Source organism: Falco rusticolus, chromosome 1, assembly GCF_015220075.1.
Source record: "Falco rusticolus isolate bFalRus1 chromosome 1, bFalRus1.pri, whole genome shotgun sequence".
Classification (NCBI taxonomy): Eukaryota; Metazoa; Chordata; class Aves; order Falconiformes; family Falconidae; genus Falco; species Falco rusticolus.
The window spans coordinates 32,145,715-32,163,256 of NC_051187.1; the positions used below are offsets into that span (position 1 = coordinate 32,145,715).

General features: G+C 46.7%; 1 protein-coding gene across 1 annotated transcript; it reads right to left on the reverse strand.

Annotated features, from left to right (window-relative positions):
- Positions 1-741: 741 nt before the first annotated feature.
- On the reverse strand, positions 742-17,539 carry LOC119142525 (BRCA1 associated protein). Its single transcript, XM_037375616.1, has 12 exons — positions 17,357-17,539; positions 16,984-17,139; positions 16,005-16,206; positions 15,007-15,196; positions 12,765-12,878; positions 12,108-12,256; positions 9,836-9,911; positions 8,687-8,825; positions 8,098-8,207; positions 6,367-6,456; positions 4,351-4,454; positions 742-3,114 (listed from the first exon to the last, which is right to left on the reverse strand). The coding sequence occupies exons 1-12, from the start codon at positions 17,436-17,438 to the stop codon at positions 2,754-2,756; spliced, it is 1,773 nt and encodes a 590-aa protein (XP_037231513.1). The 5' UTR covers positions 17,439-17,539; the 3' UTR covers positions 742-2,753.
- Between the last annotated feature and the right edge of the window lie 3 nt (positions 17,540-17,542).

Consider the following 17,542-nt stretch of genomic DNA (forward strand, 5'->3'; position numbering starts at 1 on the left):
AATCATAGCAGAAGCTTGGCGAATCTCAGCTGTCCAGTGCTTGGGGGAAGTTTGATGCTTCTGCAACCTTCTACTGTGGCGATAGTGAGTCATCAGCCACAAAGCTGACCTGTTGTTCCACTTCCAGATGTCAAAACTTGACCGCAGGCTGGAGAGGTCTGAGTGCCACGGCTTTTTCTAGGCACTCGAGCATCCGTTTGATGGGTAAGGAAGAGTCACGGACCAGCCTTTGCTGGGACTTTTCCCTTCACCACGAGCAGGTTTGAGCCACATCAGCGCTGCTTCTGCCCTGTGGCCAGATAGACCATGGTCCTGCGGTGGGGAAGCTTCCCAAGGGAGGGTGCCCTCAACCTCAGCCAGCAGGAGCCGGGGTGAATGTGGCAGTAAGTAAATACCCAGATAGTCACCGTAGGTTGCCTCGTCACCTGGGATGATTTTAGGAAAGGCTGGAGGGCACTCAAGGACTGCGGGTAATTTAGTTTAATGCAAAAGTATTCCACAGTCCTTGCTTTTTCTGCATGAGCTGCCCCCTTCTCCTGAGCTAGAGATAATTACCCTGCCTTATCTGCTTAGATCAGCTCAGCTGAACCAAACTTCCCCCCAACCCAGACATGACAAAGAGCTCGTTTGGACAGATTTGCCTTCGAGTTAAAAAGTAGACTTCAAAAAGAATAGTTGCATGTTTTGTCTTTCTCCCTGCCATCTCTTCCCTCTGCTTCCAGTTGAATACACAAACAAAAATACTGCACGCTGTTTTAATTTTCAATCACATTTTTTGAAAATGAATTCCAAGATACAGTACAGCATCTTAGTGTTCTACACAAAGCAAGCTTTCAGCAAAAGGTCAGAGGATCTTAGATGGTGTAAAAATATATCTTAAATAAAATAGTTTCTATAGGAGAGCAAGCTGTGTTGTACATCTCTAGGTCCTTAGAATAATTTACAGGAGGCAGAGGCCTGGTTGTACAATCCACACACTACAAAAGAGTTAGTGTACATTCATGCTACAAAGTTAGAAAAGGTAGAAGTTCCAGATGATCGGGGCAGATCTCCAAACCCAAGCAGTGGATGCAACGAGTGCACTCACAAGTGCCCTGTATTTCAGTCAGGAAGTTCAACGCTTCCAGTCCATAAAGTCAGGAAGCAGATTATAACAACTCGCCTTCTGAGGCATTCAGTTTATTCTAACTCATTCCTTTCAACTGGCCAAAAAGAACAACTTCTAGCAATAAAGGACTAGCTGTTTATTTCTTTGTTCCAGTTTGGAGCTGGTAAGTCAGAGCTGCATTTTCAGTGTAACAAACTAAGATCACGGCTGTTTCTGCCATGTGAACAACGGAAACGGATCATGCTACGGTCTGAAAAGAACAATGGCGGGACTCTCCCAGCCCTTTTTAATAAAGGATCAGCTTTTGAACACTCAGATGGCTGAGCACAACGCAGCAACCAGGACAGTCACTTCTCTAGCCAAGGTAAAACTCTTCCCATCCCAGAGCGTCAAGTCTGGTACATATTCTAAGTGAAAATCAACCGAAAAAAACCGAAACCAGCCACCCAAGATTTGTCCACAAATTTCCTTTACAGGACCTGTTTACCTGTGGGGCAAATAACCTAGGTTTTGCCAACGGAGATTTTGGCCAGTGCCATGTTTCAGAGCAGAATGGGCAGCACCAAATGACCACAGAAACTGGAAACAGCTGCTGCATCGAGCAGCGAGGGTCCGGTGGCAGGGCAGCATGCCTGGCCCCGCTGCAGCAAAGGCTGGGGGCAGGCGGGTAGGAAGAGAGTTTGTAAAAATACAGCATTACTCACTCTCCTCACCTTGTTTGGAGAAAAGCAGCACTGGAGCTTACACCAACTTACCCCTAGTATAGCCCATGGTGGGAACGCGCATGCGCCCTGCTCTGGCAGGATCGGAACATTCTGGCAGCTGTTAATATCTAACATGTACCAGTGTTTGCAAAAACAGCTCTATTTAATTTGTAGAAATGCCTGTAAAATAACCACATTAAACAGCATCCAGAATATAAAACCTTCATGCTTTCTGCCCCAAACGCAGCAGCATTGGCCTTTCAAAGGCCATCTGTAAAATGAAGAAAGAGATAGTAGCAAAGTCCCTTAAAGCATTTAATATCCTAGAACACAAGCCTTTAAGACTCGTTCAGTTTCTTACACCACTAAGATGGTTTATTTTCCACACCTCACTCCTTTTTATTTCCAAACCACAGTTCTACTCCTGCCCTAGCAGTTCTGCAGCATCAGGACTGAACATACTAAAAGGAGATGTATATAATCTAATTTACACTGTTTATTAAATAAAATATTTTTTTAATTGCAAATACTTTTAATCCAGGAGAAGAACTGGAGAAGCCTTACACACTGGGCCTAGCCTACTCTACAGCATCCCCAGAGGGAATGTGATGTTAAACACGTACACACCCACTCATCCCAAAACAGTACACTCTCCAAGAAAGTCAAACGCATGATAGGAGGGGCCTTGAAAAGGTAGGAAGGCAAAATGGTCATTAAGATCTGCCTTAACAAAAAAAAAAAAAAAAAGCTAAATAGTGCAGTGAAATGCTTTTAAATACCACAGACACCTCCACTGACTGGCAGCCAGTTTTATGAGCAGCTCTGAAGACAATTTCTAGCTGAGCTTTAGTGAACTGGGCGTTCCCAGCCGGAGTACCGAGAGGTGAGCCTGGCCTACCACCCACATGGCCAGTTTCAGTATGAGCAGAGCATTCTGATTTTCATTTGCCCCTCTTTCCACGGCCTCTCCTGGAAGAGGGTTTGCCCGTGCTCCCTGTGGAGGAGCTGGCAGAAGATGCCACCGCAATGTTGATCTGTCCTTCCTGAATCTCCTGTCGGGTCTCAGCTGGGAGGTGATTGATTTTCTGTTGCGTCTCTAAGTAGAACATGACATCCCGCAACTGCTCCTGAATCTCAGAGATCTGCAAGTCCTTTTGTTCGCAGGTTTCCTTTAACACTCTCTCCTCTTCCTTTAGTTTGTTCTGAAGCAAGGCTTGATTAGCTCTCAAACACTTATTCAGTTCTTGCTCCTCCTTGAGCTCATTGGAAAGCTTGGCCACTTTGTTATTCAGCTGAGAACACCTTACAAACAGAAGCACAAGTCAGGAAAGCAGCGCACCATACCAAGATCAAACCCCACCACACCCTTTTTATTTCCAATCCCTTCAGGCAACTGACCCCCAGCCCCACCAAGACCACCCGGAATTTGGTTTTCTGGCAAAAGATGGGCATGGGGAGGCAACACAAAAGGACTCTTGAAATCCTCTCAGGATTTTCTACTCAGCTTAAGGCTTGCTAGCACCTGTTTGCCTGCATATGGAATAGGATCTCGTGAAGCAGAATCCCTTCCTTTGTCCCTCTGCCCGCATAACCCAGGAGAATCCCTTCTCTTGCAAGTTAGGCAATCCCATCTTGTACCAAATGCCAACAGCGCAGGCAACAGACAGGGTGTGTTTGGGAGCACGCGACCGTCACCTTGAACACACATCTGCGACTTACAGAATAGGTGCCAGAAAGGGCACAGACATTACATGGGGTCCTGAGAGCACTAAAGGCAGTCAGGGACTCCCAGATGCTGGCTCCCACCACACTCTGAGTACAAGACCCTGAAAATACCACTTCGCTCAGGAGCAAGATACTCCCACAAGAATATCATTTACCTTCCCTGCTCCTAACAGCTCGGTGCTTTTGCCCTGAAAGTTTGCTGGCATCATGCACAGACTCCTTTCCACTCAGCAAGGTGAGCTGCGTGAACCACTGCTCACTAGCTTGGGTTCCCTGCTCCAGCTGCTGCAGAGGCAGCAGCAACAGGGGCCCAGTGGGCTAGGAGGAATAGAGCACAGGAGGAGCAGAGCACGCAGTCCCACCTCAGGAGCTGGACCACGCTGATCCACATGGTCCCTGTGCTTCACATCTTTCCTCTAAACACTTCCTCAGATCTACATTTTTCTCTGTGCTGGGTGAGATGCCTCTACTGAGCTGCCTTTCTTCTCTTTGGATGTATCCGCCGATTGCAAAACAGACCGGCGTCTACTTCTGAGCAGGCAGAGGAAGGATTACTGAATGCTAAACATGCAGGCCATGTAAAAAGAGCCAAGAGCCCAAAAGCTGTGTTCCATCTAACAGGCAATTTCAATTTGTGAACACCTACAGAAACGAGAGCTTTTTTAAAATAAGCTGTGTTCTCAGTATACCAGTTTAAATAGCTCGGAATTGCCCAGGAATAGCAAGACATTTTTTTTTTGTTGTTGTTGTTTTGGATGTCAGTGTACGGAGTTTTAATGGCTGCATGGAACTAAACCTGGCAGCGGTACCCACTTCCTTTCGACAAACTGCTTTTCTTTGAGCAAGTCATTCAGCCTCTGTTCCAGACTGTCACACTTCTCAATGGTTTCTTTAAATTTGGTCTTCATGTTGTTAATCTGTAAAAACAAACACACGGGCATTTCAAGCAGATCAAAGTCCTCTGCACTTTCATTATGACATTCAATTTTCTGGAGTGTTTTCCAGACTTCGACCAATTGCTATATCAAGGCAAGCAACAATTTTGAGTCAAGAAAAGGCTTAATTGTGATGAAGACCCTCTGCATTACACTTTGCGGTACCCCTACAAGGAACCATGTTGCCATGGAAGCTGCTCACACAGAACAGCAACTCAGGCTGCAAATCTGTGCCAGGCACCCCATTCAAACAAAAGCCGCATCGGATCCTTAACTTCTTATTGACTGCAGTTAAGCATTCATTTAGCCATTCTCTCAGATGTTTTTGTATCTGTCAGCAGACTTAAATTTCCATCTTCGGGTTTTACAATGCCAGGCTTTTGCTTATTTTAAACTAAACCTCAAATAAGTATGGTAAAAGTCTGAAAATTAACATGCTACTTTGCTCAGCACTGACTCAGCAGCTTGCTGTCATAAGGCAGTGACCTACTGACACAAATATCTTACTCATGCAAAACACAAACAGAAACACACATACATTGGCTTCCTCTTCCTCTCTACTTCACAACTCAAGACAGCTACTGCTGAAGAAAACTGAGCTTTCATTCTCTAGGCACTGCACAGAACATGTTGAAACCTCTAATGTAAGACTTACAGGAAATTTATGGACAGAAATACTTGTTTCCCCTATATTAGTATCAAAAGCGTGCTTGCATGTAGTGAAGGCAGGAATTTAAAGGAAAAATGCTTTCCTGGAGGAGCAATTTGGATAAATATCAGTGTCAGCACACATGGTGCCTTTGCTGATGCCAGAGTCAATGCAGAGCCGGTTTTAAGCCTTCCGGCCTTAATCACTGAATGTTTATGCAGCTGATGGTTAATTTGGGGAAACAGCCTGAGCACCGATAGTGGAATACACTGCATAGTGGCACTGATCCAGACAAGACTTACATGGAGCAAGTGACATGAATAAGACTGTAAGGATCTTTAAACATGAAACCACATTTGGGGCATATATCGTAGCCATTTCACTTTGAGGTTGCTTTGTGGATCATGTTTCCTGGTCACATACAAGATGATTTTTGCTATACCTTTTCCTTTTATAGGGTCCTCCATAAGATTTCTGGGACTGTTCTTTAGAGCAAGGTCAACCACTATTTCAATAGTTCCAATTTCTACGTTTACAATACTACTTAACTGCAGATACTAAATGGTTAATTAGAAGTCATGTAGGCAGTTCAGTTAAGGACTCAACCCTAAATCCTGACTCACTTTAAACCTAGTTGAAAGGATCTACGTGGAGTGAAAAGCATTCAAATATTCTCACTGGATTTCTGCTCATGACATTTTGAAGCAGTCCTGCCTACAGGATGCTTTATAGGAGGAGACTCTGAACTTTTCCCAAAGGGTGATGAGGAGAAATAGGGGATCAAAAAGAAAGGGCAAATCAATATGCATTTGGAGCAGAAAGACAGCTTCCACTTTCTGCAGCCAAGCACATTAAAGTCATATTGTCTATGCTACACTAACCTTCCCTAGAGATACACGTCAGCGTGAGACGGATGACATGGGCAAGCAGGGATCCTGCAGCAGCGCAGACTTGTTTTCCCCACTGCTGCAGTTTCCTGAGCAGCACATTTAAATCAACCCTCAATCTAGGTGGCAATCTACCTACTTCCGCACCGCTGAGCGGCAAATTGCTAGATCTGAGCATCGAGATAAGAGATACGTCTTGAAGCCAATTTTCTCAGCTGGTAGTGGAACAGGCTATGCGAGGCCACGTCATGCAACGCTCAGGCTGCCCGAGAGACCCAACAGTGGCATCTCCCATCAAACTGAGCAGTGTCCAGGGGCTGGTTTCAGCCGTTTCACACATTCCCAGAGCAGAGCTCACCTCTTCAGCTGTATCCTTTTCTATTCGGACAATCTTGTTTTCCCAATAGATTCGCTGCGATTCCAGCTGGCTCGTTAGCAAATATGAGTACTACAAACACAGAAGATACACACAGAACAGTCAGCTTTTGCATAAGGGTGGCTATGCTGATTAAGAAGCCCAAAGGGCTTCGATATACAAATCAATTTAATCAGATGAAATTGAGCATACAGGACATTCTGAACATACATGCAAACTGCAGATCCAGCAGGTGTGTTTCACCAATTTGATTTCAAAATCAAATCACTTGATTCTTTGAAATCAAGGAAAGCCTTCAGAGCACAACAGCAAGGATCAAGCGTGAGTTCTGCCAAGCCATACCCAGTGTCACGTCAAGAACTTTTTCAAGAGGAGACATTTTTAATTGTAGTAGCAAAAAGCCTCTACAACTTTTACACTCCACAGGAAATGAAGCATCAGCCGTCTCAGTCACAAATGTCTGAGGTCCCAAAGGCTGCGTTGCAGAGTTCCCCATTCAGAGCCCAAACCCAGGGTAAATGCACACATCTAGCTTTGCTGTCAGAACATCTCTGGGAAAACACCCTCAGCTGCATATAACCACTCACAACTATTGTTCTCCTACAAGCACAGCCCATTCCAATGTTATTTTGGCACCTGAACAAGGATATATGCCTTACATCCCATCTTTTCCCTTCTGGTTTTGCACATGAGTCGTGTGCAAAGAAGATGGGAAAACACCATCATTTCTTATCATCAGGCTAATAAGCACCAAATTAGGCATTTGATACAGAAATAAACATGTGCAAAAAGCCTTGAACACACTGCCAAATCCATTCTTGCTACAAATACTCAGATCTTGTAAGCTAGATAGAGAGGTCTTGCATACTTTAAGCACCAACCTGCCAGAAAAAAGGGTTTAAAATAGCTGGTTTAGCATCTAAGCATTGCTCAGAAAATTCATGGAAAAGAAAACAAATATTTATTTGAGCAACAAGCTTACAAAGTTTGGTCTCTGTGGGCTGTTCCTCCTCAGATACCCTTGTGCCTATTGCGGCTGAAATCATGCTGCAGTATATCTGCTCAGTGGAGCAGTAATTTTGAGTTTCTCTGCTTTACCCTTCTAGTTAGGATAGGAGAAGCTGCCCAACCAGTAAAAACAAAAACGAAACAACAAAAACCTCACAAAAAACAGATCAAGAGAAGGACGCAGAACAGGGCTGGTATCAGACGAGCCTGTCTGCTTTCTTTGACAGCCAAGGTAAGCACACAGCTACAGATTCCTACATACTTGTTCAATTTACAAGCCAAGCTACTCAAATTGACAGTTCCATACACATCCTGGCTCTTAAGCCAAGTCACGGATCTACCAGGAAGGGTTTAGTGAGCGAGTCTGGGCATTCAGACCCATTTCATTCTCCAGTGACCTGAGTGTTCATCACAGTGTAACCAGCTCATCTTCAACCTACCAGCAAACACAGGACAAAACTGCAGCCAGCTTACACTTAGCTGCATTGGCTCTGCAGAGCCAAGAAGAGTTATTATGGAAGAAAAAAAAAAAAAAAGAAAAAAAAAGAGCAGTAAAAACATCCTGCTTCTGCCTGAAGATGACTGCCTACATGCAGGGAGCTGGTCTGCTGCATAAGCTGATGTAATTGTCCTGTTGTCATATCTGGATTTGAAACACTTCCACACAGCAGCACAATGCAGAGTCCAACAAGCCAAAATATTTACCTCTAATTGTAAGGCATCAATTTTCTCTTCCTGACACATATCTCCCTCGCACTCATACTGAACTATCTTCCCATCAGTTTTACTTGCAACCAGTCGATGGACGTAGTTATCTGAAGGAAGAAAATTCAACCACAGGGAGTTTTAGCTTAAGAACACCCAGGTTGACACCAGTTATGCAGCACAATTAACCATGCAGACTGCTGCAACAGCATATTAGCAAGGCAGAAAGCCAACATCAGATGTATTTGTTATTTAGCAGACGTCGCACAGACACCTTGCAGGATATTTATTACAACAGCCCATTCCCATACCTCAGGGCAAACTGATGGAATGGGAGTAACAAACAAATTCTGCAGAGACTACAGGACCGCCCTGGTTCATTACAGAATCATGTTTTCCCTTCTCCATCTGCTACAGACCCACAAAAACTGCTATTAGAGAGGAGATGGATGTTCCCAAAAGACCAGGTATTAGTACAGATGCAAACCTTTAATCTCCAAGCAAACTCTACCACAAGTACTCTTACCAAAGGGTCCCAAAAGCCATTTTACAAACAAGGTCATCCTACAAGGGAAGACAGAGCGCTTACCTCCAGCATAATCCCAGACTCTGTGGTTGGTCAACTGCATTGCGTAGGTGTGCTGGGTCTCCTCAAAGTGTTTGTAAGCGTGTCGACTCACGTACCGGCCACAGCCTATATGTCCACATATTAAACAGATCCAAAGGTTCTGTCAACAGAATAAGAAAGCTCTGTGTATACAACGCTGTCAAGTGGTGGTGTTGGTGCTCTGAGAAAGTGTGGTCTGACCCTGATGGCCTGCTGATGCTGTGTACATCCAGTCACTTCCTTAAAAAGCAAACAGTGTTTACTTTGCCCCCTCCTGCTTTGAATCCTTTCTCAGCTGGAAGGCGAAAGAGAAGGAGGTACCTGCTCATTTGAGCCAATTACAAGCCTGCAGGTGCTGGGCATGTTGACAGATTACCACAAGCATGGATGGAAGAATGGTCTTGACTAATGAATGAAGCACCTCAGCAGGACCACACAAAAGCAAGCTCTGAAGGGCAGAGACTAGAAGGGACCACGAAATTCAGTGTTAGTTTAGCTGCCTGCTATCATATTCATGTTATCACACACACTCTGATCAGGTTATATAGAATCCTACAATGGTTTGGGTTGGAAGGGACCTTAAAGACCATCCAGTACCAGTCCCCTGCCACGGGCAGGGACACCTTCCACCAGCTCAGGTTGCTCCCAGCCCCATCCAGCCTGGCCTTGGGCACTGCCAGGGATGGGGCACCCACAGCTGTGCTGGACAACCTGTGCCAGTGTCCCACCAACCTCACAGTAAAGAATTTCTTCCTTATATCTAATCTAAATCCACACTCTTTTAGTTTAAAACCACTACCCTTTACCCTATCACTACAGGCTCTACTAAAAAGTCCCACCTGCCTTATAAGCACCCTTTAAGTATTGAAAGGCTGCTTTAAAGTCTCCCCAGAGCCTCCTCTTCTATGCTAATACTTTTTTTTTTAAGAATCAGAAAGATCTGTCAGAACAGGAAATCTGGGAGTTAAGATCCCTTCCCAGTACTGATTCCAACTCATAAGGAAAGCAGATACACCACTGACTGGCAAAATCAGCCCAAAAGCAGCCACAGAATTAACCCCAAAAGCAACTATAGCAGCTGTGCAGTCAGATCTAGTCTAGATCTCACTCACCATCCACCCACCTACTTACTTCTTGAACTCCACACTCAAAACACTTGTTCTCTTCCACCGGCTCAGGTGTTTGGCAGTATCTGCAGACAGGACACCTAGAGGGCAATAAGCATCATGATGAGACACAAGCAGCTCCATCTTAATATTACAGTAATTAAAGAGAGCCAGAGAGCTCAAAGTAAACACTTTATGCAGTGGGACGCTCCCTATATGCACGCTTCTCTCAGTTCACATTTACCCCACACAAATTTGCCTCCATTCCACACAAGGCTACTGTTTTTAAGCCAGTAAATGACAGAAGGACAAAGAACCGTTCTTCCGAAGCCATTTCACAGCCTCAGCTTGATCTGGTTTTGCTGCAGTTTGAGTGTAGAGAACATCTGCAACCAAGAGCATCAGCGGGGCTGCCAGCGACGTCAGCCTCTGCTGGTAAGCAAAAAAGCCATGACCAAGCTCAAGAAACACTTCCCTGCCTCAGTCATAAACATCGCAAGAAGCGCTTGTATAGATGTGTTACACATCTCGAAATATTGCTCCTCCGGACTGCTGCCAGCTGATATCTTCAGTTCTCCATTACATGCAGGGTTTATGCAGCAGCTACACACTGTTGTGGAAGGATGCGGTAACTACACACTGCTGAGGCCAGCCAAGTCACAGAGGCAGGTACTCACACTCGGCAAACATACCTTAATACCCTAAGGAGATGCTTCAATTTCACCCCAACCCAACGGATTCGGTTTCAGCCCTTCCAGGAGGAACATCCCATAACCGTACCCTAAAAGATTCAGTAGCAGGCACCCCGCTATCATTTCTTTTGAAACTATACCACTGCCAGAAAGACAGAAGACCCAAGATCAGATGGAACCTTTGTCCAGACCCCAAGCGCTAGAAGCTCGGCGAGGGAGCAGGGTAACTGCTGTTGCCAGAACTGTTGATGTATTTTTTATTACCTGCTGGATAAGCTACAGAAACACTCAAGGGAGGAGACAATTGGATTGCAGTCAGCTTTCTATACAAATTCAGGTACTTACAGCCTCCGTGGCACCTAAGCAAAGTGGGCACAGATTTTCTTTCTTCGTTCTTCTAGACTGGGAGCTAAGTTCTGCTTAAATTGTATATTAGAGATTTAAGTGCTATTTTGGATCTTGCTCCTACACTGGCTAAGCTCCACTGCTTCAAATTTAAACTGGTTTTGATTTATAGAGCAAAGCAGCCCATAAACTTGAATAGGTACAAATCTGATTAATCTTACTGAGGTTCTGTTACTTTGGCTTACAAATGATATACAGAGGACTAAAAGCTTCCTCACACTCCATCAGAGAATCAGGCAATCAGGGGTACTAGTGACAGAGAAGAAAACACAGTGAGGATCGGCAGCTGCAGTATCTACGGCTGCCTGACGTGCAGTGAAACAGCAAATAGTGTCCAGAGGAATGCAAATATGCACAAGTGACAGCAGCACCTGGGTGCCAGCTGCACCCCCACAGTCAGGTAGCTTGGACACATCAAAATCCTCATCTACAGGGATGTGGGAGAATTGTAATAGCAAGAACAGGAAAGAGTTAGCAGTAGCAAAAAGTTCAGCTGCTTTAAGGACAGACCCAGGTCCCATCCCCAGCCCTGCCCAGTGCCACAGAGGGTCTCCCAGAGCCAGTGACACGGCCTCCCATCACTCAGCCCATACCCACCTTGAATAATATAGCCTGTCTAGGGCAGCTGCCTCCCCTTCCCAATTTACTGAATGATCTTGTCATCGTTCCATCCCATCTCCCTTCTGTCTCCCTTTCCAGTCGTGTCCCCCTGCACAGCTGCTCTTGCCCAGCTCTTCTTCATCCTCTCCCAGCACCTAAATAAGGCAGCAAGACTGCAGAGCTCCCAAAAGGACTCCTAAGCTCCAGCAGCCAGATGTGCAGATCTGCCTACAGTGCAGCCTCAGCTATGCTGAGGAAACAAATGACCAGACAGACACGAAAGACCAAACGAAACAGGGCTCTGTGTGCACCCAATGCTGTTTACCCCAGTATTTTTATCCTACTATATTTTAAAATAATCAGCATTACTCTACAACTCCCTGCCTGCCTTGGCAGTGAGGCCCATGGGAAACACTGTTCAATTACTTTTGGTGGGGAGATTTCTCTCTGGGAGTCCCTTAATAAGAAAAAGAAAAAGAGCATTAGAACTTGCAGTAATTCCTTCCCCTACCCTCCAATGAGCAGAACCAGTCTTGTCAGCACATAACCACCACACTCAAAACAGAGTTTTAGATGTGGAAATAAAGAAAAGCCTCTTACGTGGTGTCCTCCCACCGCTGCAGACACTGGCTATGAAAGCTGTGGTTACAGAGCGTGGTAAGGATCCCGTTCACAGACTCATCCATCCTCTCCAGGCACACCGTGCACTTTGGGAGCTCTGTCAGATCCATCACAGGCAGGCTGGCCCCCTTCAAAAGAACAAGCAGAGACAAAGTGCTCAGCACCTTCCAATCACCATAAATTAAGTACCCACATCACAAAAAGTCAAAGTTCTCTCCCATTACCCCTGGCACTAGGGTAAAAAAACTACAAAGTAACCATGTGAGTCTACACAGTGGTTACAAATGTATTGAAAAACAAGGATCCACGACATTCAACAGATCACAGCCAGGATCCTCTTCAGAGCACAGGCTCCCTCCAGCTGTTGCATCTGCAACCATCCCCATTCTGTTTTCTAGATTTGCTAGACATTGACCCATGGCAGGCTTAGGTCTGAGATGCACAGTGGCGAGGCCAGAGATGCACAGTGGCGAGGCACGAAGCCCCTTAAGTCACCAAATTGTTCCAAGTAGCACTGAAATGGGAAATGGGGTTTGGATCGATGCAGTTAAGCAGTTCTTGTGGTGTTCTGCCCAGTCCAAATAATCCTGTTAGAATTCTCTGAAATACAGGAAAAACAAAACAAATCAAGCTTACATCTTCTGATTTGAAGACTTCAGCCCTTTCTACATACACCAGCTGGCAAACATCCTCCTCTATAGAGTTGAACTGCCGGCCGTTGCATGCCATATAAAAGCTATCTGCATCAGCCTGTGCACAAAACAAAGGAAGCCGGTTAAAAAGAGAAAATTCGCAGCTGATACAACTGAGGAAGAGGAGGAGAAATCTGCCGTAATCCTGTCTTCTCCCCTCCACCCAGCCCTGTAATACCAGAGGAGCCATTTCAGGCTGTCAGCTCGTGCCAGCAGGCATTGCATTTTGGCACCAGGCTTAGTTTTACCACTTGAAGACAAGAAGTGAAGTTCACAGCAGTGACAGCTACTCTGATATTTGAGCATTCAGCAGGAACAACGGATTTCCCTTCAGTATCTGATTTGCCCTTTGTCAGCAATTTCAGTGCATTTGCAAAGCAAATTTGGTCTCTGCAAAAATTTAAGAGGGCCACGTTGCAGGACACATGTATCAGGGAAAGGAACAACAATTTAACTGTGGGAAAGAATCCATTTCACTGGTCACAATTCAGGCATGCTCTGAACTGTGCCTTGCAAAAAGGCAGAACCAAAACAATACCTGTCAAATACATCATCCCTTTTCACCCAGTAACCTCCCCAAACCCTTTCTTTCGCAAATGACTGCACCAGATTGAGGCAAGTTAGCTGAAAGCCACATTCCTGGTCACTCCAGCCTGAAACATAAAGGCCCTCGAGATTTGCTTTTGCTACCTGCAGACACAGCCATTAGAGGTCACTGGGGAACAGGGCTTCAGGGCACTTCCTAAGAAACAGGAATTTTAGGGTGAATTTGGGTAAAAGTTTATGAATTTGCTGCAAGGCTGTTTAGGACTAGATTATTTGCCCATGTAATTTCATATGGCGATACACAAAATGCATCTTTGCAGCTACTACAAATAGCCCCAAACGCACACAAATGCTGCCTCTGCACAACAGACGGGGGAAATATCTCGCACAGCATTCATGGCTTGGGGAAACCTCTCCCTGAACCCCAAAATGAGTCATTTACAGTGGGGGGGGAGAGAAGGTACAAGTGAGAGGGTCCACACAGGAACTAACAGGGGCAAATGCTTAAAGCTACAGAGCTGAAGACGACCTGTAAGCAGCAAACTGTGTTTTCTGGTCACAAATTCATCCCCTGGGCTCTCAGTTTTGGGGGCAACTGTCCTTTTCACACTTGTCCTGGTTTCAGCTCAAATAGAATAAATTTTCTGCTCGGTAGCTGGGGCAGTGCTGTGTTTTGGATTTAGTATGAGAATAACGTTGATAACACAGTGATGGTTTTTGTTGTTGCTAAGTAATGTTTATACTAAGTCAAGGACTTTTCACTTTCTCAGGCCCTGCCAGCGAGAGGGCTGGAGGGGCATAAGAAATTGGGAAGGGGAACAGCCAGGATAGCTGACCCAAACCAGCCAAAGGGATATTCCATACCATGGGATGTCATACTCAGCATATAAACTCAGGGGAGTTGGTCAGGGCCTGCTGATCGCTGCTTGGGGACTGGCTGTGCATCAGTCAGCGGGTGGTGAGCAACTATATTGTCCATCACTGGGGTTTTTTTCCCTTTTGGATTTTATTCCTCCCTCTCCTTCTCACTACAATTGTTATTGTATTTTAATTATTAAGTTGTTCTTATTCAAACCCACAATTTTACCTTTTTCCTGAACCTCTTCCCCATCCCTCTGCAGGGGTCAAACGGGGAGCGAGCGAGCCAGCTGCACGTTTAGCTGCCAGCTGGGGTTAAACCACACGACCACTGTACTGGCAGTGGCTGTGAGACCACCCAGCTCCTCAGCAAAGCACAAGTTCTCTTCCAAAGCTCCAAAGCAAAGAACAAGTCCTTCCTAAAAACAAAGCCCCACTGGCTGGGTCCTTTCCATTCAGCTCAGTAAAATGCCCACTCTCTTTTTGAATATGTTCTGAGATAGCAGAGAACTGTGTATCCTCACTATTTTTTTTTTCAAATGTCCTGCCAACAAGAAATAGGATTGGTAGAACACAGCAGTCACTGGCCTCTAGGTCAAGACATGGGACTGACCTCAGACAGCAGCCCCATGAATTCTCTGGGCAACAGGACAGTACTGTTTCTCTGAGGGTAAAGTACAATCTTGGCTAACAGCTGGCCAGTGAAGCAGGGCAGCACTCCTGACAGCAACTGCATAAGACAGTGCGGTCACTTCTACGGCAAAGGGACTCCCAGCTCTTACCTGCGAGCTAAACTTTATCAGCACCATGTACTGGTTTGGAGTGGAATCTCGGATGATTTTCATGTGCTCAATTACTTCATAGAAGGAGGCCACAAACTTCATCAGGTCATGGCTGGTCATTGTAGCAGGGACCGTGAGGATGCACAGCATGGCGCTGCGCCTTACGTCTTCCTTTAAAGAGGTCATCTTGCTAATAAGACAACAGTGACACCAGTTCATCTCATTCAGAGAGGACAGAGGCATATGGCTGGACACATCACATTTCTAACAGTTGCAGTTAAAACAACAACATTACTACCAATCTTAACTCTCTTTCGCACATTTGTAAATATTAAGAAAGGGAAGCGAGGGGCTGTGGTAGTGTCCAGCGTACCCACGTGAAACTATAATCCTTTGCTAAAGAGTAAAACTGGGCAGCTCCAATAAACAATGGTTTTGTCAGGGATCATTTGACATATGTTCTTCTACAAAAACAGTTGAAGCTGGCAAGCCACAGATGCTCAGGACTATTCCTGGAACAAGTGAGCAATGCTTGTAACTATTTCAAATGGCCATTTTGTGTCTCCTGATAGCTTTCAGGAAGACCTGAAATGGAAGTGCTCACGAAATTATAGAGGAAGAGTGTGGAATTGTAACCCCTTATATATTGGATGAAACCTCCTGCCTCAGACAGCTGCCAGGACCCCACAGATCACAGTTTAACTGTGGGATCCCTTGAGAAGCTGCCTTCAAATGTCATTTTTTTAGGAACCTGCACTCATCTTATGCTCTTACAGCCCCTGGTACAAGTCCTCTCCACCTGGAGCTCGGGGGATCCAAGCTCCTCAAGCTCCACCATTAATGCAAGGCACCCTCTGCTCTCCTGGGTGCGAGTCACCCTTCCTGTTTGTCCCAGCTCAAGAGCCACAGCCCTGGGGCTACCGACTCACCCTTCTGGGTGGAGGCATCATTCAGTAGCACTGTTCCCACTAGAGCTACAATTAGTCAAGCATCCTTACTTTGTTTTGTACAGATGCATAATGCCGTGAACTATTTCAACTGAAGGATTCCCACTGAAGAAGGAAATCTGGTCAGGGAGCTGTTTTGAAGGTGAGTCTGGAGCAGCTTCACGCTCTTTACTTTGATCGTCATGTTTATTTTTGTCCTCGGCAGATGCAGCCTCTGAAGATTTTCTTCCTTCCACAGCAGATTTTGTTTCATCTTTTACAAATCAGAATTTTCCACATTACTAATGGCGCATCAGAAATACCTGCTGTTCCCTAAGCACAGCCTGTGTGTACACAACAGCACACTGAGAAGTCAAATCACAACTCTGGAAAGCAGCAGAATGAGACAGTTCTCCTCTTTACTGTCCCAGGGGAAATTCCAGAGCCGCCAGGCATCCAGGGCGAGCCCCTGGCAGGACGCTGCAGATCCAGCTAGGCGAGCTTTGTACCAGTGAAATCCCAACAGGCACCAGTACTAACACCAGGAACGGTTTGCTAAGCAGGGGCGAGGAGCCGGCTGCTCATCCTGTGCTGCTCAATGGCAGCTTGGATGTTTGGCAAGACTTGGTGCTTCCATCTTTAAACTTCCTCCCTACCAGGGAATTTAAGCACCTGCAGAGTGGACTAGTCTCATGGCTACAGATCAGCAATGCTGGCAAGCAAAACACTAACCCGCCCACGGCACAGCCTAAAATAAATTCAATTAAACCCTTATGGAGTGGGAAATGTTTGCCAGGAATGACCAGCTCTCCCATATGGACCCTAGCACAGATTCCTTAATTTTCTAGTTACTTCCCCAAGCCCCACAACCGACCCAAGCCCCACAACCGACCCAAGCCCCAGCCACACCTCCACTGTCCCCACACTGGCAGAGCTGTCACCCACCCGGGTAGCACCTGCTCCCCTTCCACAACAAAGGGCCACCACACCAGCAGGGCAGGTGACAAACAGGGACCCCAAAAAGCTCATCACCCACACCCGAGGCTGGTACCTGGCCGCGGCTGGATAGTCTCAATGATCACATCGGTCATCTCCCTGCGGCCCAGGTGCTGGTGGAGGATGGCCGCCCGCTCCCCCGGGCCCTTCCCCTCCAGGCAGGACGGCACAGCCGGGGCCGCCCCTGTGCCCTCCGCGGCCATCTCCGGAGCTACGCAAGAAAAAGGAGGCGTTGGGACAGGGCGGTGGCAGCGGAGCCCCGGTACCGGGAGCCACCGGGAGTCACCGGCAACACCGGCACGGAGACCCCCACCCCCTGGGACCGCGGACAAGGCGCAGCCCCCTGCCCCGCCCCGGCGGCCAGGGCTATCCCGCACCCGGGCCCAGGCCCCCGCGGGGGGGCCCCGCGCGGCGCCGCAGAGACTCACCGGCCGCGCTGTAAGCGAAGCCCGCGGGCAGCAGCGAGTGCTCGGCCAGCTCCAGCCGGATCACCACCAAGGACACGCTCATGGGCCCGGGCACCACAGACCGCCGCCGCGCTCCGAGGAGGCCAAGGAGATGAAGCACCGCTTCCGCCTCCCGCACCTTTCCCCTCTGACCCCGCCGGGGTCACG

Coding starts and splice junctions, on each gene's coding strand:
- LOC119142525 (XM_037375616.1), bottom strand. CDS start 17,438: ATGAGCGTGTCCTTGGTGGTGATCCGGCTGGAGCTGGCCGAGCACTCG. Junction 9,912..12,107: donor CAGCGGTGGGAGGACACCAC/GTAAGAGGCTTT, acceptor ATTGCCCTCTAG/GTGTCCTGTCTGCAGATACT. Junction 6,457..8,097: donor TTGATGCCTTACAATTAGAG/GTAAATATTTTG, acceptor CTGTGTTTGTAG/TACTCATATTTGCTAACGAG.